The sequence below is a fragment of the Ranitomeya variabilis genome, chromosome 1, assembly GCF_051348905.1.
Source record: "Ranitomeya variabilis isolate aRanVar5 chromosome 1, aRanVar5.hap1, whole genome shotgun sequence".
NCBI lineage: Eukaryota > Metazoa > Chordata > Amphibia > Anura > Dendrobatidae > Ranitomeya > Ranitomeya variabilis.
The window spans coordinates 1,081,696,239-1,081,723,496 of record NC_135232.1 but is presented as its reverse complement, the minus strand read 5'-3'; the positions used below and the strand labels follow the sequence as shown (position 1 = coordinate 1,081,723,496).

The window sequence follows — 27,258 nt, the reverse complement described above, 5'->3', positions numbered from 1 at the left end:
CCAGGACTGAGACCCAGAGGCCCGGTGCCGGGTACCCCTAGGCCCTGCGGCGGTGTGGGGGCGCTCCAATTTGGCGTCACGAACAGGATCTACTTAAGCCTGAAGAATCGGGTCATGTGTGCCTTGGAACTGTGATTTATCGTGCTTGGACTGTGCTTTATTACAAGGACTGTGTGTTGCCACTTGCCGCCAGAAGTTCCCGCCAAAACCGCCGCCATTACAGCGCTAAGGAGAGCGCATGAGAAGAAGAAGGGCGTGGAAGTGGGCGTGAACAAGCTGAAGAGCGCGAAAAACAATGGCCGCCCAGTCTAAATATTTCGGCCCCTTGAGGACGTGTCCGTCAGCAGCCGAGATCCGCCTCCTGATCCTCAATGGTGGGCAGAGACAGAGAAAACGGAACCGCCCATGGAGGAGAGAGCGGGAAAAGGACCAGGAAGAAGAAGTCAGCGACATGGAGGACGCCATGGCGAGCCACCCGGAGCGGGAGCGTGGGGTTGGAGCCGAGGACTCCCCCAGCTACCCGGAGAGGCACCGCAGCCAGACCTCCACAGTGGACGCTGACCTCCTGCAGACCGGAGCGGACGAGCTGATCCACCAACCCCGGCAGATGCAGCTGAGCACTGAGGCCGGGTGGAAGAGGACCATCATCGGGAGCCTCGCCAGACGTCTGTCGGCAGCCTTGTCTGGTCCGGAGCAAGTAAGAAGTTCCAGTGCTCCGAAGCCAGAAAGCAAGGCCCTGCCGGAAAGCGAGGTGCTGCAAGCAGAGATGACAGCGTCGCAGCACAAGGCCCCGCAACCAGCGTTCCAGACCCCAGCGGAGACGGAGCAGACCGGCACCGGAGGAACCGCATCTGAAGCAGGTAGGAAGAACGACCCTGCCCTGATGATTGACACCACTCCAGTGACTGCTAGTGCCACCGCTACTGACTCCGTTCCAGTGACTGATCTTGCAGCAGCGCTACCTGCTGCCCTGACTAAGACTACCTCTGAACCGACGAGTTCCAGCACTACTACTACAGAGTGCATTATTTCTACCACTGAACTTACTACCAAAATTGACATTCGAACCCAGATTATACCTGAAAGACCGATTAGTGACATTGATACCGCATCGGATGAGAAGTTGAACACAGATCTTCCCAGGCCAGGAAGTGTTCACTACCAACTGATGCCGTGCAACCTACTATAAGAATAAACCTCGGAAAAATGAAAATGTACATAGTTCTCTCTTTAACTGTTTGTTTACTGTTGCTGCTAAACCCGTCCAGGCTTAATTCCTTATGGATCCCTCTGCTGACCCGGGATCCTTGTTGTTTTGTTTATGTTCTCAAGTTTGCACAAAAGTTTACAGAACTGCAGTAATCATGGACCGTGCATGATACAAACTTTTTCTTGTATATAGTTCGCACCTTCTTAAAGGCGCTTCCTACTGGTTTTACTTGGAAAGAGACTCTTTGCGAAGATACCATACCGGAGCCTTTGCTGACTAAGGACTGGTAGCCTGAGGAGATACGCTACCTCATGAAGACTTGATCCTCTCTTAAAGGGGATGCTCAACTGTGTACTTATGAGTGATACTGTTTCAGAACAGTAATGTAATGATAATGCTTGGAAGAAAATGATAATGCTTGTATGTTGAAGTTATTTGTATTGAACTAGTTGGCTGTAAGACAAAGAAATGTTGATAATGTCCTTTAGAAGAAAGAATGAGAGCTGGAAGAAAGATGCAGTAGGCCCGTAGGGGTAGACACAGTGTCCTGCATAGTCGGTAGTAAGAAGAGTAAAGATGGAAGTTTGATATTTGATAATGTTGATAGAAAAGGGGGGATAGAAGGTAGACCCTGAGTCCTCCATAAGAAGTTAGTTATTGTAAGAAGAAGAGTTAATAATGTGATACCGAGGACAGAGAGTGAACCCGTAGGGGTTAGGTGGTAGGTCCTCTTAGGAGCCATATGTAGATGGCTCAGTGTTTTCAAACCCGAAAGTGTGTTATGTTCTATACCGTGTATAGTAGTTGAAAAGACAGAAGGCTCGGGCTGAAAGGAGCGGTCCTGTATAGAAAGGAGAGGCAGTAGGTCTGGCGCCGATAGGACAGGCGGTCCTGCAGATTAAAGAAGGAGAATGTAAAAGTTGACTTGCCTTATAATGTGATTATAGGAAGGTCTTTGGCGGACTTAGAGTGTGCGTCCTCTAAAGACAATGTTAATGTATTATCCAAATGTTTGCACTAGTAGAATGCCCGGTTGGGTAACAGGAGTTATTTATAGCCTGTAATTTTTAATGTTTAATGTTTAACCATGTTTGTAACGTTTAAGTGTCCTTACCTCCCATAAAGGGAAGCCTGTTCAAGTATACTTATTGTTATTGCACTCAAACAAAACTGTATGTCTTTTTGCTAACTTGTATTGTTGTTTTTCTTCCCAGTCCCGGAGTACTGTGTTTAACCAGGGGGGAGTGCAGCGCCCCAGAGTCCTGGTCGTTGCAGTACTGTGGCTCCGCCACTATGGGGAGCTATGGTGCGTCTGATGGCACTGAAGGAGTTCATCTAATCAGGTATCACAGACACCAATTCATTTCACCGCCGGGCCTTCAGGGGGAGCTAAGGGTTCTATTCATTAGGCCACTCCTCACAGACTGGTAAAACTGGGGGTCAGGCAGGAAGTTAGAGAGAAAGCTGACTGGGTTGGAACCAGGCAACACCTTGTGGCAGAGGGTGTTGTAGGGGAAGAGACAGTAGGGTCTCTGTTAGGGGTGGGATCCTGACAGAGGCTTGGCAACGAGAACGAACGTAACGGGACCGTGCCTGCTCCGGGTAGCGGCGGTGCCCAAGAAAGGATTAGAAGAGAGATAGATTGTGCTGAGTGAGAAACGAGATCAAAGCGATAGGAGAATACCAGTAGGAGTCGTGCTGTAAGACCGAGGCAACATTCTACTGAGGCGCACAACCGGTGGCCGGAACGCCGAGAGAGTATCATAATATCCAGCTTCAAGCAATACTCTAAACAGCGGCAGGACAGTCAGTCTCAGGCGGGCTGTCTAACTCAAATCACCTATGAAGTCTTGGGGGGCAACTTGTGGAGAGGGGCGTCTCTAGGGTCCCGGAAGAGCTCCGAGCCTACCCGTCAAACGGGTGCCGTTCTAACTGTAACGTCAGGAAGGGACGGATGATTAGCAGAAGATCAGTTAATCGAGTTGTTGTGAGGGAACTTAAGAAACAGACACAACAGTTGTGGGGTACTTTCCGTAAGCATAGCAGGGAAGGACTACAACACATAGCGCTAAGAAGGAAGGCACTGATTTCCACCTGCGAAGTGAACTCTGGAGGTGCCATTGGACCGGCCGGACTTGCGCAGCCTGGTGAACCATATTCTGGACTGAGGACTCAGAGATCTCCAGTAAAGAGGTAAAGAGACTGCAACCTGGTGTCCTCGTTATTTATCGCGACCTGCACCCCACAACTGCACCGCTACACCACCACTTATTCTACCGGACGTCCCCCACTGACGGACAGGGCCACGGACCGGGTCTAGCCACCGTGACAACCCCAGGACTGAGACCCAGAGGCCCGGTGCCGGGTACCCCTAGGCCCTGCGGCGGTGTGGGGGCGCTCCAGGGGGGCGAGCGGCGGGGTCGGTCGGGAGGTGACCCAGCTTTTATAAAAAAAAAAAAAAAACAGCAACAAACCTTGCATAGTGCGGGACAACTAATGTCCCACCCGGGATCGCGGGGCTGACTGTCAAAATCGGGACAGTCTTGCGGGATCCGGGACGGTTGGGAGGTATGTGTACAGTCATGGACGAACGTGTTGGCACCCTTGAAATTGTTCCAGAAAATTAAGTATTTCTCCAAGAAAATTATTGAAATTACATATGTTTTGTTATACACATTTATTTCACTTGTGTGCATTGGAGCAACACAAAAAAACAGATTGGACATAATTTCGCACAAAACTACAAAAATGAGGACAAAATTGTTGTCTTCCTCAACTTAATATTTGATTGCACAACTTCTGAATAAATAACTGCAATCAATCGCTTCCTATAACCATCAACAAGCTTCTTACATCTCTCAACTGCAATTTTGGACCACTCTTCGTTTGCAAACTGCTCCAGCTCCAGAAGGTGCCTTCTCCCAGCAGCAATTTCAAAATCTCTCAACAGGTTTTCGATGGGATTTTAATCCGGCTACTCAAGAACTCTCCAGCCCTTTGTTTACATCCATTTCTCGGTGCTTCTTGAAGTATATCTGGAGTCATTGTTCTGCTGGAAGACCCATGACCTAGGACATAAACCCAGCTTTCTGACACTGGGCACTGCAATCCTTTGGTAATCTCCAGATTTCATGATGCCTTGAACACAGTCACGGCACCCAGTGCCAGAGGCAGCAAAACAACAGGAAAACATCTTTGAACCTACACCATATTTGGCTGTAGGCACTGTGTTCTTTTCTTTGAAGGCCTCATTCCGTTTTTGGTAAACAGTCGAATGATATGCTTTACCAAAAAGCTCTATCTTGGTCTCCATCTGCCGCAAAATGCTTTCCCAGAAGGACTTTGGCTTACTCACACACATTTTGGCAAAATGCAGTCTAGCTTTTTATGTCTATGTGTCAGCAGTGGGATCTTTCTGGGTCTCCTGCCATAGTGTTTCATTTCATTCAAATGTTGATGGATAGTTCACGCTACTAATACCAATGCACCCTGAGCCTGCAGAACAGCTTGAATTTCTTTGGAACTTGATTGGGGCTCCTTATCCACCATCCGGGCTATCCTGGGTTGTAACCAGGGCTGGACTGGGACTAAAATTCAGCCCTGGCATTTGAAGTTACACAGGCCTACTTGTCACATGGTGACTGTAGAATATCTTTGTACACTTGTAGGTTACAAGAAGTGAGGGGAGTGTAACACGACTATATCACATATAATTACAGCTGTATCCAGCATTACAGCTCGGTCCTATTGCTTTTAGTTGCAGTACCAAGAAAAGCTGCTACTTTACCTACGTAACTGGATCTCGTAGATAACCTCATTCTGATGCTCCATAAACGTTGCCTATAGCCACTTTTGGCTCCGCTGCGCAGCATGAGACCCGGTGACTCTGAAGAGCGGTGACATCAGTAACGTCACCGCTCTTCAGATATTCTGGGTCTTGCGCTGAGCTCGGCGACTGGATCTCGTAAGGTCTGGGCTAGTAGTGGGTGTGTCTGATAGACACCTCTCCATTACTTACACCAGGGATTGATAGCAGCTGACATTACGCAGCTGACATCAACTCTAAAAATCATTACACATACCAGAATTAAATGCTTTGGCGGCTGGGAAAAGCAGTAGAGTTAGCGCTATTCCCAGGCGCCAGGTGCTAACTACAACTGTCATCATCTTTGCCTGGTCTCCCTGCGAAGCATTTCTGCTGTATTTACATGCGCTGATCTCAGGCCACTAAACGAGTGTGATCGACAATACTGGTCATTCGCTTGTTTCCCGGCCTCTTTACACCCACTGAGAAAGAATGAAGGGAACAGAACAATCACAGTTAGATCAATCTGTCCCCATACAGTATCATGTTATCAGTAGCACAACTACAGTTTACACCGGCGATGTGCTGCTGAGAACAAGGATCTAATCACTCGATGAATATGCAGCATTTTGCTTGTTTAGTATAATACACCCCATAGTCCTCCATATATTATAATGTGCACCTCAGTCCTCCATATAGTATAATACACTCCTCAATCCTCCATATAGTATAATACACTCCTCAGTCCTCCATATAGTATAATACACTCCTCAGTCCTCCATATAGTATAATACACTCCTCATAGTCCTCCATATATTAAAATACACTGCTCAGTCCTCCATATAGTATAATACACTCCTCATAGTGCTCCATATAGCATAATGCAACACCATAGTCATCCATGTAGTACAATTCACTTCCCATAGTATAATGCACCTCATAGTTCTTCATATAGTATATTATATTCCCCATAGTCCTCGATACAGTATAATGCAGTCCACATATAGTATAATGATGCCACCCCAGAGTATAATGCAGCCACCCCACAGAATATATTGTAGCCCCCAGTATAATGTAACCCCCCAGAGAATATAATGCAGCCCCCTCATATAGTATAATGTATCTCCTGCATATATAATATATGGTAGCCCCCTCATAGAGCATAATGCAGCCCCCCATAGAATATAATGTAGCCCCTCCATAGAATACAATGCAGCCTTCCTCATATAGTATAATGCAGCTCCCCATAGAATATAATGTAGCCCCCTCATAGAGTATGATGCAATCACCCCTCATAGAATATAATAAATTTATTACATAAAATACATTTAATATAGAATATAATACAGCCTACCTCCCCATAGAATGTAATGTAGCCCCATAAGAGGGTATGATGCAATCCTCCCTCATAGAATGTAATACAGCCCCCCATAGAATACAATACAACCCCCCATAGAATGTAATGCAGCCCCCCATAGAATGTAATACAGCCCCCCATAGAATGTAATACAGCCACCCATAGAATATAATACAGCCCCCCATAGAATGTAATACAGCCCCCCCATGGAATGTAATACAGCCCCCCATAGAATATAATACAACCCCCCATAGAATGTAATACAGCCCCCCATAGAATGTAATACAGCCCCCTCATGGAATGTAATACACCCCCCCATAGAATGTAATGTAGCGCCCCCAATAGCCCCACAATCCAGTTATCACTCATTGATGTATTTAAAAAAAACCATACAATCCTCACCTCTCCTTGTGCCCCGCGCTGCTCCTGGCTCCGGTCTCAGCGGCTGCAGTCTGCCCGGCACACAGCAGGTACGTCATATCATCGCGCAACTGCAGTGTCAGAGGCAGAGTGGGGAATGATGGGAGAGGGAGCGTCAGGAGACACTCTCTCCTCCATCATTGCATTCAACTGTACCGGCGTCATAGATGCCGGTATAGTTGAATGCGGCGGCGCTGGCGGGGGGGTGAGTCGGCGCTGGTGCCGCTAACAGCGGCACAGCGTGCACGGATCGAGCGGCCCACTACTGGCACCGGCCCTTCTGGCATTTGCCAGAAATGCCCGATGGCCAGTCCACCTGGTTGTAACCTTTCATCAATTTTTCTCTACCGTCCACGCCCAGTGATATTAGCTAGAGGGCCATGGGTTCAAACTTCTTGATTATGTTGAGTACCATGGACAAAGGAACATTAAGATCTCTGGAGATGAACTTGTAACCATGACATTGTTGATATTGTTCAACAGTTTTGGTTCTCAAGTCCTCTTTCTGTTATCCACGCTAAGCATGGCATACATAGACACACAATGCAAAGACTGAGCCAATTTCTCCCATTTTAATTTGGTTTTAGATGTAATTTTCATATTGCCTACACCTGTTACTTGCCATAGGTGAGTTTGAATGAGAATCATATGCTTGAAACAAAAACAAAGTTGTTTACCCACAACTTTAGAAAGGTGGCAACAATTTTGTCTTGCCCGTTTAGGTTTCTTTTGTGTCAATTAATGTTCAATTTGCCTTTTTTTCTAGTTTTTTTTTGTGTAGCTCTAATACACACAAAGGAAGTAAATACATGTATAACAAAACTCGTGTAATTGCAATAATTTTCTGGGAGAAATACTTAATTTTCTTGAACAATTTTAAGAGTGACACTTTTGGCCATGACTGTATGTGAATGGGTATATATTCATAATGTAAGTTTTTTTACTGTTGTGCCCATTACTTGTTAACCTGATACTTTTAATGTACCTATTCTATCTTACTACAGTATATACACTGCCAGGTTACCAGTGTGTTGGGGATTGTCATCTTATATGTTTTCTGATTACATAAATAATACTTTTTTATATACAGTATGTAATCCTATATTTTTTTTTAGCTAAAAACTCTTTTTTCTTGTTTTTGTATTCAATTCTTTCAGAGAAGCTAATGGTCACAATTGAAATGGGGGAAGTGAAAAGTGTCTGATATCACCCATTTGGACTTAGCAAAAATTGATTAGGTGCCGAATAGTTTGAGTGCCAATATCTCCACATTGGAGAGACAAAATAAAAAGCAAACACTTTATTCAGCTTTACAGCCACTATTACATTGTACGTCCAGTTCAACAAGAAAAATTTGATGAAAGGTCCTCTTTAACGTGTCAAATTAATTTAACTTATGATATTAAAGAGATTATGCTATTAACCTACATATATAGGTTTAATCTGCAGGTTATTAGTGTAATGGAGGTGCCTGTATGCTATACTGAGAGTGCGGCACCCAGGAGAAAATTAACTTTATTTCTCCCAGGAGCCGCCGGCTTTCAGTCATTCCGGTGTGCCCAGAGAAATTACATTCACCGCTGAGAGCACAGGTAGCGACAGCAATAACCACACCCCGTCACTGACTGACAGCCGACTCTGTACTGTTGCACTCTTGAGCCTGCTGGCAGTCAGTCCTGGAGCGTGCTTACAGCCACTTCTCTCAGTGCTGTGAGCGGTGACTGTAATCGCTCTGGACACACCTGCATGACTGAAAGCCGGAGGCTCCCATGAGAAATAAAGTTCATTTTCTCCTGAGTACCGCACCTTAAATACTGCTGCTGGGATCCTCCATAACACTATTAACCTGCAGAATAACCCTATATCTGCAGGTGAATAGCGTTATCCAACCTGACAGGTTCCCTTTAATTATAGTGCTTTGGAACAAAGCACTATACTGTTATTCCACCGTGGTAAACTTCTTCTTATTCTTATTATTCAGTCCGCACGTAATGCGGCCCGAACCGCTAAACTCACAGACTCCAGTGAGGTGTCATTTCGAAGCCAGCGTTCCTGAGAGGTGTGCTAAGTATTTTTCGTGTCGATCGGATTTGTAGTTTTTGCGCAATTTGTGTTTGAAAAAAGTCTTTCAATGCGTTTCAATGGAGAAATTTTCCTATACGTTTATAATGGGCTGGTTTCTGAGGCAATTTCTAAAAATAACTGCCACCTGGCTGATTAGCTCATTGATATGCGCAGTCAGACACAGTTACTATGCCAACTCCTATGAAATCTACATCAGCTCACCAGGTCACAAGTTTTGTCAGATAATATCAGCTCTTAAAGTGACAGTACAGCACAATTCCAAACCACTATCCGTAGTCTTATGATTATTAGACTGTGGCCCGATTCTAACTCATCGGGTATTCTAGAATATGCATGTCCACGTAGTATATTGCACAGCCACGCAGTATACAGTGCAGAGCCGTGCAGTACACAGCGCAGAGCCGCGTAGTATACAGCGAAGAGCCACGCAGTATATAGCGCAGAGCCGCGCAGTACAAAGCGCAGAGCTGCGCAGAGCTGCGCAGTATACAGCGCAGAGCCGCGCAGTATACAGCGCAGAACGCGCAGTACACAGTGCAGAGCCGCGCAGTACACAGCGCAGAGCCGTGCAGTACACAGCGCAGAGCCGCGCAGTACACAGCGCAGAGCCACGCAGTACACAGCGCAGAGCCGTGCAGTACACAGCGCAGAGCCGCGCAGTACACAGCGCAGAGCCACGCAGTACACAGCGCAGAGCCGCGCAGTACACAGCGCAGAGCCATGCAGTACACAGCGCAAAGCCGCGCAGTATAAAGCGCAGAGCCGCGCAGTATAAAGCGGAGAGCCGCGCAGTACACAGCGCAGAGCCGAGCAGTACACAGCGCAGAGCCGCGCAGTAGACAGCGCAGAGCCGTGCAGTACAGAGCGCAGAGCCGCACAGTATAAAGCGCAGAGCCGCGCAGTATACCGCGCAGAGCCGTGCAGTACACAGCGCAGAGCCGCGCAGTACACAGCGCAGAGCCGCGCAGTACACAGCGCAGAGCCGCGCAGTACACAGCGCAGAGCCGCGCAGTACACAGCGCAGAGCCGAGCAGTACACAGCGCAGAGCCGCGCAGTACACAGCGCAGAGCCGCGCAGTACACAGCGCAGAGCCGCGCAGTATACAGCGCAGAGCTGCGCAGTACACAGCGCAGAGCCGCGCAGTACAGAGCGCAGAGCCGCACAGTATAAAGCGCAGAGCCGCGCAGTACACAGCGCAGAGCCGCGCAGTACACAGCGCAGAGCCGCGCAGTACACAGTGCAGAGCCGCACAGTACACAGCACAGAGCCGCGCAGTACACAGCGCAGAGCCACCCAGTATACAGCGCAGAGCCGCGCAGTACGCAGCGTAGAGCCACGCAGTATGCAGCGCAGAGCCGCGCAGTATACAGCGCTGAGCCGCGTAGTATACAGCGCAGAGCCCCGCAGTATACAGTGCAGAGCCCCGCAGTATACAGCGCAGACACGCGCAGTACACAGCACGGACACGCGCAGTACACAGCGCGGAGCCGCGCAGTACACAGCGCAGAGCCGCGTAGTATACAGCGAAGAGCCACGCAGTATATAGCGCAGAGCCGCGCAGTACAAAGCGCAGAGCTGCGCAGAGCTGCGCAGTATACAGCGCAGAGCCGCGCAGTATACAGCGCAGAACGCGCAGTACACAGTGCAGAGCCGCGCAGTACACAGCGCAGAGCCGTGCAGTACACAGCGCAGAGCCGCGCAGTACACAGCGCAGAGCCACGCAGTATACAGCGCAGAGCCGCGTAGTATACAGCGCAGAGCCGCGTAGTATACAGCGCAGAGCCACGCAGTATACAGCACAGAGCCACGCAGTATACAGCGCAGAGCCACGTAGTTATACTGCCCAGTCACGTAGTATATTGTCCAGTCACATAGTATACTGCATATCCCTGTTAAAAAAAAAAGAATTAAAATAAAAAAGTTACATACTCACCTCCTGGAGCGGCCGGTATCTGATGGTTGTTGCACCTCCTAGAGCGGCCGGTACACGATGCTTGTTGCACCTGGAGTGGCCGGTACCCGATGCTTGTTGCGCGCTCCGGTCCCAAGAGTGCATTGCGGTCTCACGAGATGATGACGTAGCGGTGTTGTGAGACAGAAAGACGGAAGTGCCCTTAGATAATTAGATAGTAGATTACCCCGCTCACCAATTCGGAACCCGAGAGGCCCGGCCCACCAAATCGGACCCCGAGGGGCCCGGCCCACCAAATCGGACCCAGAGTGACCCCGCCCCCTAAATCAGACCCAGAGTGACCCCGCCCACCAAATCGGACCCAGAGTGGCTCCGCCCACCAAATCGGACCCAGAGTGACCCCTTCCACCAAATCAGACCCAGAGTGACCCCTTCCACCAAATCAGACCCAGAGTGACCCCTTCCACCAAATTGGGCCCAGAGTGACCCCGCCCACCAAATCGGACCCAGAGTGACCCCACCCACCAAATCGGACCCTGAGGTGCCCAGCCCACCAAATCAGACCCTGAGGTGCCCAGCCCACCAAATCGGACCGAGTGACCCCACCCACCAAATTGGTCCCTAAGGTGCCCCGCCCACCAAATCGGACCCAGAGTGGCTCCGCCCACCGAATCGGACCCAGAGTGGCCGCGCCCACAGAATCGGACCAAAAGTGACCCCGCCCACCGAATCGGACCTAGATTTACCCCGCCCACAAAATCAGACCCAGATTGACCCAACCCACCAAATCGGACCGCCTGAGGGGCACCCAAGTGTGAAAGTCTTGCAGGGGCAGCCCGGGCACCATTCCAAAGCACTATCTGTAGTTCCTTCAGGAAATACCCATCTAGTTATTTTTATCGACCTGTCAATGACCGGTAGCTGCACTGGAAGAATGCTACCAGGGGCGGAGGCACATTAGTTTTATTTAATTCTATGGCCCCCTACCAGATCTTCTGACTATATTTGAAAAATATACCTGGCTTCAATCATGGAGCCGAGATGTGATTTATACTGCCTGTGGTTTGAGCAGCATTAATCAGCTGATAGGTTCACCTTAAAGGAAAGTACAACCATTCATGTTTAATACCCCAGATATGTAGGTGAACTGCACTTTACTGTGAGTGATGCAGATAATAGGGGTGGTACCCTGCTATATTAAAGGGAATCTGTCAGTAGGATCCACTCTCCTAAGTCATCTATATGGGCATGTAGATCATAGAAAGCTGAATAAAATGATACCTTGATAGCTGCGATGTCTTATTCTAGAGAAATCTGCATTTTTCTTTATATGTAAATGAGCTGTTAAGATCTATGGGCCGGACATAGATCTGCATGAGAGACTGCCTCCAGAACTCATGTTACATGTAAGGGGATGTTACCAGTGTGAGACATGTAGATAAGTAAAATGGACTGTCAGTCATTACATGTCTCACACTGGTAACGCCTCCTTTCATGTAAAATTATCTCTAGAGGCAGATTCTCGGGGAGATCTATGTCCGACCCATAGATCTTAACAGCTCATTTACATTTTTAAAACAATGTAGATTTCTCTGGAATAAGACATCAGATTGCAGATACCCAGGTATCATTGTATTCACCTTGTCTTAGAAAATATTACGTTCCATAACACATCTCCAGTGAGGGGGCATTCACCCCCATCCTCTCTCACAGAGAATTTGCAGCACTAGATAGAACTTACAATCTACAAACATCTTTTCGTAACAGTACCACATGTTTAACATATGGGAAGAGAGTAAATTACATATGGCTGGGAAGTGACAAAGCTAATTAAAACTAATTTTGACCCCCAGACGTTTTGCAGTACCCAAGTGACTGAAAAAGGATATCTATTGTGGGGAAACAGCCATAGAGTCTTGGATTTGAAAGGAACGGAAGCGAATATCTAACACCTTTAGCCGTAAATATTGTTACCTCAGAGGAAGCTGGATGTCTGCAACTAGTCGGTCCGGTGCCGATGTAAAGTTAGAAATATTGGGATTTGTAGAGACCCAATATTTATGAGATATAGATTTTTCGACGTCTACGGACATGACGAACTCACTCACTTTGCCGTGGGTTCACTATAATCCCTCTAATTAAATAACCGCCTGGTGTGATGGTGTGACTTGGGTAATGTTTGTTCTCTGGGTAACGGTAAAATCATGAGAAAACATATGACGGTAATATATCCTGCTTGTAAATATCATGGAAATTGGAAATATCATAATTTTCGGAAACTGAAGCCACATCCCATGACCAGCCCTGTTATGAGGGGAGGTGTGTGGGTGTAACTTAGGTGCTGATAAAAGGACAAGGCGAATTATGAACTGGGTTCCTGCCGAGAGATACATATCAATGTATGCATGATTCCCATGCCTTGGACATTTCCAATCGAAATGCTCTCCTTCGCTAGCTAAGCCATCTCTGTGACCAACGTAGTAAGTTTCTTTTGTTTATCCTTTTATTCTAAGTAATTTGTCCATTTTGTAAAATCTTTTTTATATATTTTATATACAGTGCCTATCTTTCTGGATTAAATATAAAATTTTATAGTTCTGTTCCTTTTGTTCTGTAAACCATAGTCCTGAAAGCCATACGCTACCAGAAACCAGGTCTGTAAAAAATGATAGGTGGTGGCAGTGAGTATTTCTTGGGTTATCATGGAGTTAGCAGTCACCTTACCGGGGTATATATATATTCCATGAGCTGGAATCGAAGGTATATATACCATACGCTCAATGATAATTGGCCTATAAGTGGTAACAGCCACAACCTCATCCGTTAATCGTTGGCCAATTGTGTAGTTGTCCTGACGATTGGGGGCAACAGAGGGCTGTTTGTGACAAAAAGGTAACAGCGGGGTGGTTCAGCGTGACCCCCCCAAAGCTGTGATTTTATGAGCTTCATGCCCTCCTAGATATCTAACGAGGGTTGATCCTACTGACAGATTCCATTGCCATGGGAGAGAGACTTTAAAAAAAAAACTGGCTACTGAGGCTCATCCTTGACGAATACTGCCCTTGGAGGAAAAAGGTGAAGCATGTAGACCTGAACACGTGAGGTCCTTGCCCAATTTTCTTACTTCTGCGCAGCACACATGAACATATATTATATGCATTGCGTAATTTTATACATAAGATGACATCATTTATCCTATCAAGCAAAAAAACAAACGATATTGCACATCTCTAACCAAACTTATTCTTTTGCCATAGGGCACAGTTGAATCAAATCACTGACTTTGTGGGAAGTTACAGATTATCCAGCTTCTGTGGAAATCGGTGATGCCAACTGTACAGTCTAAAGAAAGATGGATGTAACTAGCCATGGCACGGCTTCTTATATCACATGGGTAAATGGCCACACAAACAAGAATAAACAGTGAAAGACAAGGATTAATAGAGAATCAAGAGGAACCGTAAGATACTTACAGTTCAATAAGAGAATCCAAATCACTGAAGATGTCCCTTGGCAGCGTCTTAATCTGGTTATTGGCCAAGGATCTAGAAAAAGACACAAGTAATTGAGCATGAGCCTCCACCGCCGAAATGAATGCACAGCGACAAAGTGAACAAATCTGAGCAGAATACAAAACAGATCCCCGGACTCACAGATGGGTCAGGTCACGGAGGCCTCGGAACGCTTGTCTGGAAATAGTCTCTATTTTATTTCCTTCAATAAACCTAAGAAGAAAAACAATATTATGGAGCAGGTGTTATATGTATACGTCTCAGCGGGAATATCAGTCATAGGCCACGTTCACACGTTACATCAGTATTTGTAGGTCAAATCCAGGAGTGGAACAATCAGAGGGAAAATATAATAGAAACACATCACCACTTCTGGATTTATCACCCACTCCTGGTTTTGGATTACAAATACTGAGGTAAATTACTGACCAAATACTGAACATGTGAACATGGCCATACAGTAATATCTTACCCCCCCTTCCCCCCAAACAGTCCCAAAGCATCATGTCGAAGAGGAGCTTATCTTTAACAAGGAAGTTTCTTTAAGAGAACCTGCCAGGGGATATGTACTGCCTGACAGGCAGCAGGAGCCAGGGACAGGCTCTGTGTCCTACCTATGTATAGGGGTGACCTGTCCATCAGTAAGAACTGGGCGGGATGAAGTAGACAGAGACCCGCCCAGATGACCAGTCTGCCTATTTTCCGCTCCTGTTGCAATAGTCTTTCTCTGAAACACAGCAGTGTTTAGCTATCTGCAGTTAGGCAGCCTGCCCGTCATTTGGGCAGTTTGAATCACTTGACACTTATCTTTAAGACCGCTTAGCCACCCAACTGAAGAGTAGGCAGTGCTGGAAGGATTTTCATGCAATAGCAGAAAGACCACGGCTTGTGAGAAACAAGGTCATTTTGCACCAAAGCGCACCCAAATAGCCCCAGCTGCATTGGTGATATGTGCACAAGGGCGCCAGTGCTACTTCTGACCAGCAAACATGTTTTTGCTGCTATGTACATAGGACAGAGCTTGTAGGTTGCACTTCCACCAGCATCCACTTATCCATTCCTTACATTTAATTTTAACTTAAAACCTTTTATATCATCAGTTTTTGCATGAGTGTCCTGGTGATCCAGTGATGCGCTTCCCTTCAGCTTCCATATGAGTAAATCATCATTGGGTCATTGGTAGTCATCCGTTACAGCCAACTCTACCCATAGCATGACTGTTTTCGCTGCACCCTTTACTTGTACAATATTTGGATCTTAAGCTTTCATTCATATTTTAAGATAAAAATTCTAGGCTGGGCACCATGCATGAAGGGGCTGTCCGACCTGAAGTTTTTATGCTGAGAAATAAAAAACAAAAAACGAACATACTCACTATACTGATCACTTACTGGTTCTCTTATGCTCTTTATGCTTTCTCCTCTGACTGGATGAATATGAGACCGCCGCAGGCAATCACTGGCTGCAGCAGTCACGGAAATGTTCCTGCCTAGACTCGGAGATGTTTAATTGCAACAGTGGATCATTGTCTCTCAGATCTCTTTCTATCATACTCGGTCACAGCTTAATGTGTAACTACTGAGAAGTGCGGTAGATTCTTTACCTCATTATATCTTTGTGGAAGGCTAATATTTTTCTACTGTTTTATGTATTTCTGCTTCAGGTAATTAAAGTCTATGTGTTTATAACTTTAAGATTTAAGTCAGTGATCTTCTCACACAACTTACCTGACAAACCTGTACCCCCAATAAGATGTGGAAAAATTAAGTAATTCATGTGTATATCATTCAACACTGCTGGTATCAAGAGGGGTATAATCAGGCATAATTGGGTATGAAATGGCCTAAACCGTAATATGCCCGGGGTATAATCAAGCCTAGGCTTTAATCCTGGGTACAGTGAGGACTCGGGGTATACTATGGCCTGTTACAACGACATGTATTTTGTGCATGCCCTCACTACATTCTTCAAAAATCTCAGAGGAGGAAGTTTACTTAAACCAAGAGTCTTGTTTTAAGATATTTTCACAGTTATAAGCTTTTTAATTTTTTAATTCTTTTCTATTTTAAAAGGGTTGTCCACCATTCCAGCAATCAGCATGTTTGTCCCACAGTAAAATAACAACACTTATACCCACCTCCGACACGGCGCCATTCCAGCAGTGCTGGCACTCAACCCTCGCTGGCTTCACTCTTCCCACCTATGGATGAATCAGACATCAAGAGGAAGTGAAGCGGTCCGCCGCAGCTCTGACTTCCTCTTGATGTTCGATACATCCGAAGGTAGGAAGATTGAAGATGGCACTGATTGGCGGCAGGGATTGCATGACATAAAAATGTCACACAATCCCCGGGAGGGCCAGTGCCAACACCGCTGGAACGGCAGCAGAGGTGAGTATGAGTGTTGTTATTTTCCTGCGGCAAATATACTGAGTAACACAGGCTGTCCAATTAGTGCACAACCCCTATAAGTAGTAATTGAGATATTCCCTTCTTTTCTAACTTTATACTGAAATGTTAGTGTGATCAGAGAGGATAGTCTTAGAAGCTAAACCTTAGATGCAATCATCAAGTACAGGGTTGTCTTTCATTAAAGAGCCCCCTTTAAAGGGATATTCCCAAGATAAAAGATAGGATAAGGATGAGTTACTAATAGCTAGGGGTCATACTACAGGGACCCCAGCTAGCATGAGGACAGAGCCCAGGAACCTCAAAAATGGCTCTGCTGAGCACCATCTTGAATGGAGCGGGGGTGCACATGCCTAACTCCCTCTCCCTTCATTGCCTTTGGGACGGCTGTATAAAGCCAAGCACAGCACGGTACTATATACGTAGAGCCTGCTTCACAGATTTCAGAGCAGTTTTTGGGATCAGTGCCAGATTTTGGGTAGTATTTTCATTTTTTGTTAAAGGGTGCCTGTTATTTAGTTTGATAACATCTGCTTTGAATTTGCGGCAATAAACTTTGCATAGCAAAATGAGAAAATCAAAATTAAAAAAGTAAACTGAATTTCTCTCCCTACTGGGCAGATAAGAACAGAAAGACATACAGTTAGGTCCATATATATTTGGACAGAGACAACATTTTTCTAATTTTGGTTATAGCCATTACCACAATGAATTTTAAACAAAACAATTCAGATGCAGTTGAAGTTCAGACTTTCAGCTTTCATTTGAGGGTATCCACATTAAAATTGGATGAAGGGTTTAGGAGTTTCAGCTCCTTAATATGTGCCACCCTGTTTTTAAAGGGACCAAAAGTAATTGGACAGATTCAATAATTTTAAATAAAATGTTCATTTCTAGTACTTGGTTGAAAACCCTTTGTTGGCAATGACTGCCTGAAGTCTTGAACTCATGGACATCACCAGACGCTGTGTTTCCTCCTTTTTGATGCTCTGCCAGGCCTTCACTGCGGTGGTTTTCAGTTGCTGGTTGTTTATGGGCCTTTCTGTCTGAAGTTTAGTCTGTAACAAGTGAAATGCTGCTCAGTTGGGTTGAGATCAGGTGACTGACTTGGCCATTCAAGAATATTCCACTTCTTTGCTTTAATAAACTCCTGGGTTGCTTTGGCTTTATGTTTTGGGTCATTGTCCACCTGTAGTATGAAACGACGACCAATCAGTTTTGCTGCATTTGGCTGGATCTGAGCATACAGTATGTCTCTGAATACCTCAGAATTCATTCGGCTGCTTCTGTCCTGTGTCACATCATCAATAAACACTAGTGACCCAGTGCCACTGGCAGCCATGCATGCCCAAGCCATCACACTGCCTCCGCTGTGTTTTACAGATGATGTGAGATGCTTTGGATCATGAGCTGTACCACACCTTCACCATACTTTACTCTTTCCATCATTCTGATGATCTTGGTTTCATCTGTCCATAGAATGTTCTTCCAGAACTGTGCTGGCTTTTTTAGATGTTTTTTAGCAAAGTCCAGTCTAGCCTTTTTATTCTTGATGCTTATGAGTGGCTTGCACCGTGCAGTGAACCCTCTGTATTTACTTTCATGCAGTCTTCTCTTTATGGTAGATTTGGATATTGATACGCCGACCTCCTGGAGAGTGTTGGTCACTTGGTTGGCTGTTGTGAAGGGGTTTCTCTTCACCATGGAGATTATTCTGCGATCATCCACCGCTGTTGTCTTCCGTGGGCGCCCAGGTCTTTTTGCATTGATGAGTTCACCAGTGCTTTCTTTCTCCGGATGTACCAAACTGTAGATTTTGCCACTCCTAATATTGTAGCAATTTCTCGGATGTTTTTTTTCTGTTTTCGCAGCTTAAGGATGGCTTGTTTCACCTGCATGGAGAGCTCCTTTGACCACATGTTTACTTCACAGCAAAACCTTCCAAATGCAAGCACCACATCTCAAATCAACTCCAGGCCTTTTATCTGCTTAATTAAGAATTACATAACGAAGGGATTGCCCACACCTGTCCATGAAATAGCCTTGGTGTCAATTGTCCAATTACTTTTGGTCCTTTTAAAAACAGGGTGGCACATGTTAAGGAGCTGAAACTCCTAAACCCTTCATCCAATTTTAATGTGGATACCCTCAAATGAAAGCTGAAAGTCTGAACTTCAACTGCATCTGAATTGTTTTGTTTAAAATTCATTGTGGTAATGTCTATAACCAAAATAAGAAAAATGTTGTCTCTGTCCAAATATATATGGACCTAACTGTATGTGTTTAAAATCAGTTCTCATGTTTCTTTCAACTGAGATGCAGGCCGTTTGGTGAAGTTTTAGTTCAGTGTTCAGTTTAGGTCCTCGCATTGGGATTGTCTACCCAAAAGTGAGAAAAATACAGTACAAAAACTCACTTTATAACATTTTAAAGGGACTCTGAGTCCAGGTTTATGCTGCCCCATCTGAGTGTAGCATAAGATAGGGGCAGAGACCCCGATTACAGTGATGTGTCACTTATCGAGCTGCTTTCTGTCATTTTGATAAAATCACTGTTTTATCTGCAGCAGATCTAACAGCTCTCTGAATGCTGAGCTCTGTATAACCCCGCCCCCACCACTGATTGGCTGCTTTCTGCCCATGTACAGTGTACTCAGAAATATGCTAATCAGTGATGGGGGTGGGTTCATACAGAGTTCATTAATATGCTTAACTACCTGGTAGCAGGTTTACTAGTCCTCTAGTGATAATCACCTGCTGATTAATCAGTGATTTTATTTAAAAAAAGTAAGCAGCCCAGTAAGTGACACATCGCTGAAATCAGGGTCTCTACCCCTACATTATGCTGCTCCCAGGTTAGGTGGCAAAAAACTGGTGACAGACTCCCTTTAAAAAGGAGCTGGAAACACAAGAAAAGTTTGCATAAAAAATACAATTTAATTATAAATAACATTTCTTAAGTGCTAATTCACATTAGGCTGTATCCAGCAAGTCTTACACAGACTCTGAATAAGGCAGCTCTCTCCCTCTCCCTCAGGAGAAAGTCACAGCATGGTTAAAGAATGAATCCTTTCATGATTTTCTCATATTAAATAAAAAAGGGCATGTCCTCCAAACTATTTTCAGTTTTTCTTGTTCTTTACTTGGTTACATGTCAAAAAAGCAAAGCATTTACTATGCACTTGCCTCAAAAGATCTACAGTTGAGTATTATCCTCTCCATGTAAATATTCCTTGTTTCTAAGTGTTCGCTCACACTGGCATATAACACGGCCGGGTGCTAGCCGATGTTTTATTAGATAGAGCTCGGCCCAATGTTATTCTATGGGCAGTCCAGAAAACAATCGCAGCATGCTGTGAGTGGCTCTGATATTCGGACCACGTGCACCCATACAAGTCTACGGGTGAGTGTAAGACATTGGACTGCACTCGGATGTCATCCAAGTGCTGCCTGATGTATGCTTCACAGAGACAATGGAGAGGATGGAGAAATTAAGTTTCCATCTTCTCCATACCTGTGCTGTGAATCTCTCATGCGAGAGGTTCGGATCATACGAAGATTAAACTTGGCTCAAATTCAAGGGTCATTAGCATAATCAGCCCGATTCTCTCGCATGAGAAAACATACTACAGTGTGAGCGAACCCTAAAGCTGAATAGTAGGGTTCCATGGAGCTCCCAGATGTCATGTAGGTAGGGCTTAATTTCACGAGGTAGGGCTTACAAAAATATATTGTACTTCAAATAAAAATTAAATGAACACAAAAAGGACTAATTTAATTTTTTTTCGTTTTTATATTTGCAGCTTCTTTACAAACCCTTCGAGGACCAAGGAACCTAAGAGTCCCATAGTATTAAACTAAAACCAATGTGATTGAATAAACTTAAGGTCCTCCAAGGATTAGGTAGGTCATAAATTCACATGAATACTTGTTCATACAATTGCACATGCCAAAAGATGAAGACGAACAGAATCAAAGAAATGACATTAAGTGGAGCACTTACAGGTATTCAAGGTGAAAGAGACCAGCAAAGGCATCGTCTCGAATGACAGTAAATGAGTTAGAATTCAGCAAGCTGAAAATGAAGACAGCAGGTTAGAAGCGAACCAGACTTTATGGTGCTCAGAATTAGTCAAGCGGAATTTATTGACTGCTCTTGCAAAGCTCTGAGAAGTGCAATATTCTGCCTTTCTCTGCTGAGTCAACCTGCGCTGGCTTCAGGAGGACTCATGCTCTTAGCTAAAATCTTCATCGCCTCGCCCTCCCCGTACAGCAGGGCACTCTGCATTTTAAATGTGATCTTAAGAAAACCTTCAGGAGTGCTTTACAAAAACTGGATGTAAAGTATCGCTGAGCTCTTATGTATATAATGGCATGAAAAGATGGAATTCATTCATCTTTATTAAGAGCGGCTGCAGACGAGCGTATGAAAATTCATCCAGAAAACTGGGACGATTTTCATCCATATCGTCACCGTGTCCGGTTTTTTTACGTCCGTGTGCGATCCGTTTTCATACACCTAAAATGTACATGGTCAAATACAGTTTCCTAGGTTAATAAATGAAATGTATCTATAAAAACTGGGTGCTACACCGATTTTTTTTGCGCATCCATAGACTTAAGTGGGCGAGTCCTATCCGTGACTCGTTGGAGAATAGCCCTTTCCATGGACAATCTGAAAAAACTGCACGTCTGCAAAAACTGTCATGTGGACAGCCCTACTGAGCTACTTTAGTCAGTGTCCGATTCTTTCTCAGACAGCACCCGTCTGTATTATACGCTCGTCTGAACCCTAATTAGCATTTACGCCACAACTGTATTAGCTATTGAGAGGGTGAGGCTGGGGTCACACGGACATAGAAATATTGGTCCAATTTTCATCCAGAAAAGTGGGACGATTTTTTTCTCACTTGTCATCCGTGTGCCATCCGTTTTCAGCAGTTATTAAACAGGAACATTTGGTTTCCTATGCTACAGAATTGTAACGTATCAATAAAAATCGGATGGTATACTAATGGTCAGTATGATATCCGATGTTTTTTTCTCGCACCCATCTGATTTTGGAGTGAATTCACAATATGCTGCAATTTTTCCTCATGCAGAATACAGCTGAGAATAAAAATGCAGATCTGCACTGCCTCTCTCACGGGGATACCGCAACAGAATGGGGTCAGACGATCGCAGCATCTGGTGACGCATACACCTGTGGTAATTAGAACAGCAGTGTTGGCTTTCTTTGCTTTGACGCTGCAAGGGTTAAACTTCTTGGTTGAACTCCTCTAGTTCTCTGGGGTGGTATCGGCTGTTCTGAGTTCATTCTGCCTAGTTTGGTGTTTGAGTAGTTCGTGTTTGGAGTAGGCATTCGGAGAGTTGTTCAGGCGATTTTGGCTTGGAGCTGGACTGCGTGCTTATCCTCATCCTCTCCTATTTGGTTTCTCCTACCTTTCCCTCCTCTGTGTTCCACTCTGTTGTTGTCTGAGAAGATTTGTATGATTGTAGTTTTCTTTCATCCCTGTGTGTCTGTCTAGTTAGTGTAATCCTATACACTTCGGCCTCACACCTCCCTGGGTGGGTGAGGGAACAGATAAGGGCTAAGATAAGAGCATAGTACCTGACCTCGGTATCTCCACATTCAGGAGTAGGGATAGACTAGGGCGCCCCCTAGTTCAAGGGATCAGGTAAGCACCCACAGTCCTTAGTCACTGCGTGACAGCCTCATTGAATAACATTAGTCCGAGTGCAATCCTTATTTTTATCAGATTGCACTCGGACGATTTTTACGCTCATGTGAATGAAAGTAGCATAATTGGACTGATTGAAAGAAACACAGTTGTGTGACCCCAGCCTAAAATGTGACACCTCTACTCTCCTCCTCCCGAACACTAGAGAGTGAGGGACCGCCTGCTTAAAGAGGACTCGGCACCAGATCATAACTAACCAATTTCATTTCTATAATTTTATTGTTGCTGCTCTGAGTATTTTATTTTTCTATTTTACTGTCACGATTACAGTGCAAGTAACCACTGCAGCCAAGCAACTGGTAGAGCGGTTAAGCCCAGTGATTGACTGCAGCGGTCGCAAAGCAGTCATTAGCCTGACAACAAAGATCTGACTAGAGGTTTGCCTTAGGCTGGGATCACACATGTGAGAAATACGGCCGAGTCTCAGATGTTAATACCCGGCATTACCACCGTCAGTCAGGATCGGAGCGTGCGGCCGCATAGCAATACATGGAGCCGCACACTCCGCTCCTGAGTGACGGCAGCAATGCCGGGTATTAACAGGCGAGACTCGGCCGTATTTCTCGCATGTGTGATCCCGGCCTAACACTGGGTCCCAGTGACCTATTATTGAGTCCCAGTACTAGTAATGCAGCACTGAACATGGGAAGGGCAACAAAAGTGTATTTTATTGTTTTTCAATGGGGCAAGCTAAGGTAAAAAAAACTATTGATGAAAACTCCCTTTAAATCAGTGTCTGTGCTGCTGCTGTGATAGAATGACTATTAATTAGTACATTTTTGAACAGTTTATACGGTAGGTTCCAAGTTTTATAATTGTAGTTCTCTGTTTTGGTAAAATATTCTTTTTATTTTATCTGTGTATTTCTCATTTTTTATTTCGCCATGTGTTTTTATCATAGAGGAATTAGAGGGCGGCAATAATTTAGGTTTCCTCCTACTTTGCCGTCTACAAGTGAAGTAAATGTCTAAACAGCATAGAGCACTCCTAAAAGCTTTCTTAGTCATCAATGCAGGCATGAATCAACATCAGTTTATTGAGTTGCTCCCGATGACTTGCTGCACCCCATTTTCCTAAATTAGAAGGTGCAGTCATCTCAGAGAGAACTTTGGGTGGCCGCACCACTATTCAGATGGAGTCTGCCCATTGTGTAGAGCATGCAGCATTAATAAAGTCAAATCTTTATATATAGGGCGTGTAGTGGTCATGTGGTTCCCAAAATAAGCACTGGCATTTGAGTCCATAAAGGTTATCAAAATAAAATATGGATAAAAGCAAGCAAAAAGGATAATAATAACAGCAATAATAATTATACAAAAAAGCTAAAATCAGTACATGCAAAGTTATAGCAGTTTTAAAAATGCATGAGAAAAAAAATCAGGCATACATTTCATAAGCAAAACACGTTTTATAGAATAGGTCAGGTAGCCTTTTAAACTGTAAGAAAAATTGCATTATTATTTTATTTTTTAGTTACTTTTCCACCAACTCATTTTTACAGCTTAAATATGCACAATTTATTCTACACCGTTAAACTTAAAGGGGTTTTCCCACAAACAAAAGTTGATTTTAATCAATAGATCTTGGAATAATAATAATTTAAACAATTGGATGTGTTTAAATAAAATGTTCCTGTGCTGAGATAATCTTATAAATGTTCCCTGCTGTGTACTGTGTAATGGCTGTGTCTGACTGTTCAGGACCATGGTCTGATCATACCACATCTCCTGGGCAGGGAGGGGGGAGAAAAAGGCTATACAGACATTACAGCATGGGATCGCAAATGATTCTCTTTGAAGTAAAACATTGTTTAAAAGCAGGCAGGGAAATATTTTACCTCACAGAAAGAATCAGCTGTGATCCCGTGCTGTGCTATCTGTATCCTTTCTTCATCCTCCCCTGCCCAGGAGCTGTGGTATGATCAGACCATGTTCCTGTACGGTCAGACACAGCCATTACACAGTACACAGCAGGGGCCCAGTTATAAGATTATCTCAGCACAGGAATATTTTATTTAAACACATCCAATTGTGGAAGTTATTATTATTCCAAAATGAATTCTTAATTAAAATCAACTTTTGTTTGTGGGAAAACCCCTTTAAGTGTTTTCATAAAGTGCCTTTTCTACAGAATTACATTGAGTAAACTGACAGGAAAAAAAAAACTTTCTTCCCCTCACCCAACGACATACAGTAGCTTGAAGTTTCTGGTAGTGTAGCACACAGAAGAGTAAAAAGCCGCAGTACAAATCCAACCAGTGTCTCGTCATAGTCTGTGTCAGTCCATCCCACTTCACCATTCTGAGACATATTTTTATTGTAAGTGGAAGCCCCATTGATAAACCAGATAGTAAAAGGGAGCAAGAATACACTTTACTGGTATTTTATATGTATGCCCTTGCTTGAAACTTGGTAGAACAGTAGACAGAATGAGGTTACAGTATATACCGAGAAACAGAAGTTAATGACTATAGAAATCTTTGCATAATCTTCTAAAAAATTGTAATGTTTGTACAGAACTTTAGGAAATAAACTCATTTACAGTTGCCTTAAAAGGAACCTGTTACATTATTTTGAGCCCCTAAATTATATAGGGTTAATCTGCAGATATATAGCGTTTTACAATGCTGTCTGGCTGCCTTACTGAAAATGTAGCCATCGGGAAATACACTGCTCAAAAACATAAAGGGAACACTAAAATACTACATCGTAGGTATCACTGAATGAAATATTCCAGTTGCAAATTTTTATTCATTGCATAGTGGAATGTGTTCAGAACAATAAAACATAACAATTATCAATGTAAATCAAAATGAATATCCCATGGAGGTCTGGATTTGGAATGATACTCAAAATCAAAGTGGAAAATCAAATTCCAGGCTGATCCAACTTCAGTGGAAATGCCTCATGACAAGGAAAAGATGCTCAGTATTGTGTGTGGTCTCCACGTGCCTGTATGACCTCCCTACTGTATAACAACTGGGCATGCTCCTCATGAGGCAGCGGATGGTCTCCTGAGGGATCTCCTCCCAGACCTGGACTAAAGCATCTGCCAACTCCTGGACAGTCTGTGGTGCAACATGATGTTAGTGGATGGTGCGAGACATGATGTCCCAGATGTGCTCAATCGGATTCAGGTCTGGGGAACGGGCGGGCCAGTCCATAGCTTCAATGCCTTCATCTTGCAGGAACTGTTGACACACTCCAGCCACATGAGGTCTGGCATTGTCCTGCATTAGGAGTAACCCACAGCCAACTGCACCAGCATATGGTTTCACAAAGGGTCTGAGGATCTCATCACAAATGGCAGTCAGGCTAATTCTGGCGAGTACATGGAGGGCTATACAGCCCTCCAAAGAAATGCCACCCCACACCATTACTGACCCACTGCCAAACAGGCAGCAGATCACTCTCCATGGCGTCTTCAGACTGTCACGTCTGTCACATGTGCTCAGTGTGAACCTGCTTTCATCTATGAAGAGCAGAGGGAGCCAGTAGCGAATTTGCCAATCCTGGTGTTCTGTGGCAAATTCCAAGCGTCCTGCACAGTGTTGGGCTGTGAGCACAACCCCCATCTGTGGACGTTGGGCACTCAGACCATCCTCATGGGGTCAGTTTCTAACCCTTTGTGCAGACACATGTACATTTGTGGCCTGCTGGAGGTCATTTTGCAGGGCTCTGCCAGTGCTCCTCCTGTTCCTCCTTGCACAAAGGCGGAGGTAGAGGTCCTGCTGTTGGGTTGTTGCCCTCCACGTCTCCTGCTGTACTGGTCTGTCTCCTGGTAGCGCCTCCAGCCACTGGACACTACGCTGACAGACACAGCAAACCTTCTTGCCACAGCTCGCATTGGTGTGTCATCCTGGATGAGCTGCTCTCCTCTCATTATACTGTGAGTGTGAACGGAAACACATTGACAGGCCATATTGCACAGATGAGATACAGAGTTGGCTGTCAATCAAAGTGCCGGGTTAGAACACAAGAGAGACAAAACGAGAAAGCACCTTGCAAGAAACTAGACTCAAATTGAACTAGCACCTTGGTCAGTCGAGGAGTGATGGAAGGAGTGATCTAATAAACCACCTCCTGTTTGGGTATATGCCAGAGAATTTCACCGCTGCAGAACACGATAGGGTTAGATTTCTGAAGAAACTAGTCGCGCCTCTCTATAGCCAGATGGAGATTTACCAGTAGCAGGAGGATGCAGTAGTGTTGGAAATGTTATAAGAGGCAGCTCAGCGACACAGTTCATGACTGAGGAGAGCAGAGCAGTGAACGCTGTGAGTATGGTGGCGCCAACCACCCGTGCAAGTCATCAGCGTGACACCTAACTGCATTGTATATGATTTCTGCATTAAAACTTATTAGCAATTGTACTATTTGTCTTCTGCGGCTTGCCTGCATCCAAATACACTACAAGCTGATTAGTTCTGTTGGGCTAAATCCATCAAACGTCTTCATGACAACTCAGTCTCTTGCTCCTTTCTCTCCTCTTCTGCATTGATCTAAGCTGAACTCTGATTTAATTTGAGAGCTTAGATGGGTGTTCAGGGTAGGAGAGAGAGGGACTAGAGACCTAACTGACAGGGAGACATCTAACAGATTTAACAGACAAGGATTAAGCACTTTGCAGTGCATTGTAATGCATGCGAGCTGCAGAAGACAATTAGTACAACATTTTTATTGAAAGCATTTAAAGTTTATTTGTAATCATTTAAAGTTCATTAGGGATCACAAGAAGAGACAGAAGGTTTTGCACAAGTCTAGATCCACCCATGATATGTAGCTAGTTCTCCAAGATGTTTGGAATAA

At 44.7% G+C, this 27,258-nt stretch overlaps 1 protein-coding gene across 2 annotated transcripts in view; it reads right to left on the bottom strand.

Moving 5' to 3' along the window:
• LGI2 (leucine rich repeat LGI family member 2) overlaps positions 1 to 27,258 on the bottom strand; it is a 64,672-nt gene that overhangs the window by 19,174 nt on the left and 18,240 nt on the right. Inside the window, exons 3-5 of one of the 2 annotated variants that reach the window (XM_077279952.1) lie at positions 20,713 to 20,784; positions 14,444 to 14,515; positions 14,264 to 14,335 (exon numbers count right to left, since the gene is read on the bottom strand). In XM_077279952.1, the coding sequence (XP_077136067.1) occupies positions 14,264 to 14,335; positions 14,444 to 14,515; positions 20,713 to 20,784 (216 nt within the window). The remainder of the gene's footprint in view (positions 1 to 14,263; positions 14,336 to 14,443; positions 14,516 to 20,712; positions 20,785 to 27,258) is intronic. The other variant, XM_077279953.1, reaches the window with a different exon arrangement.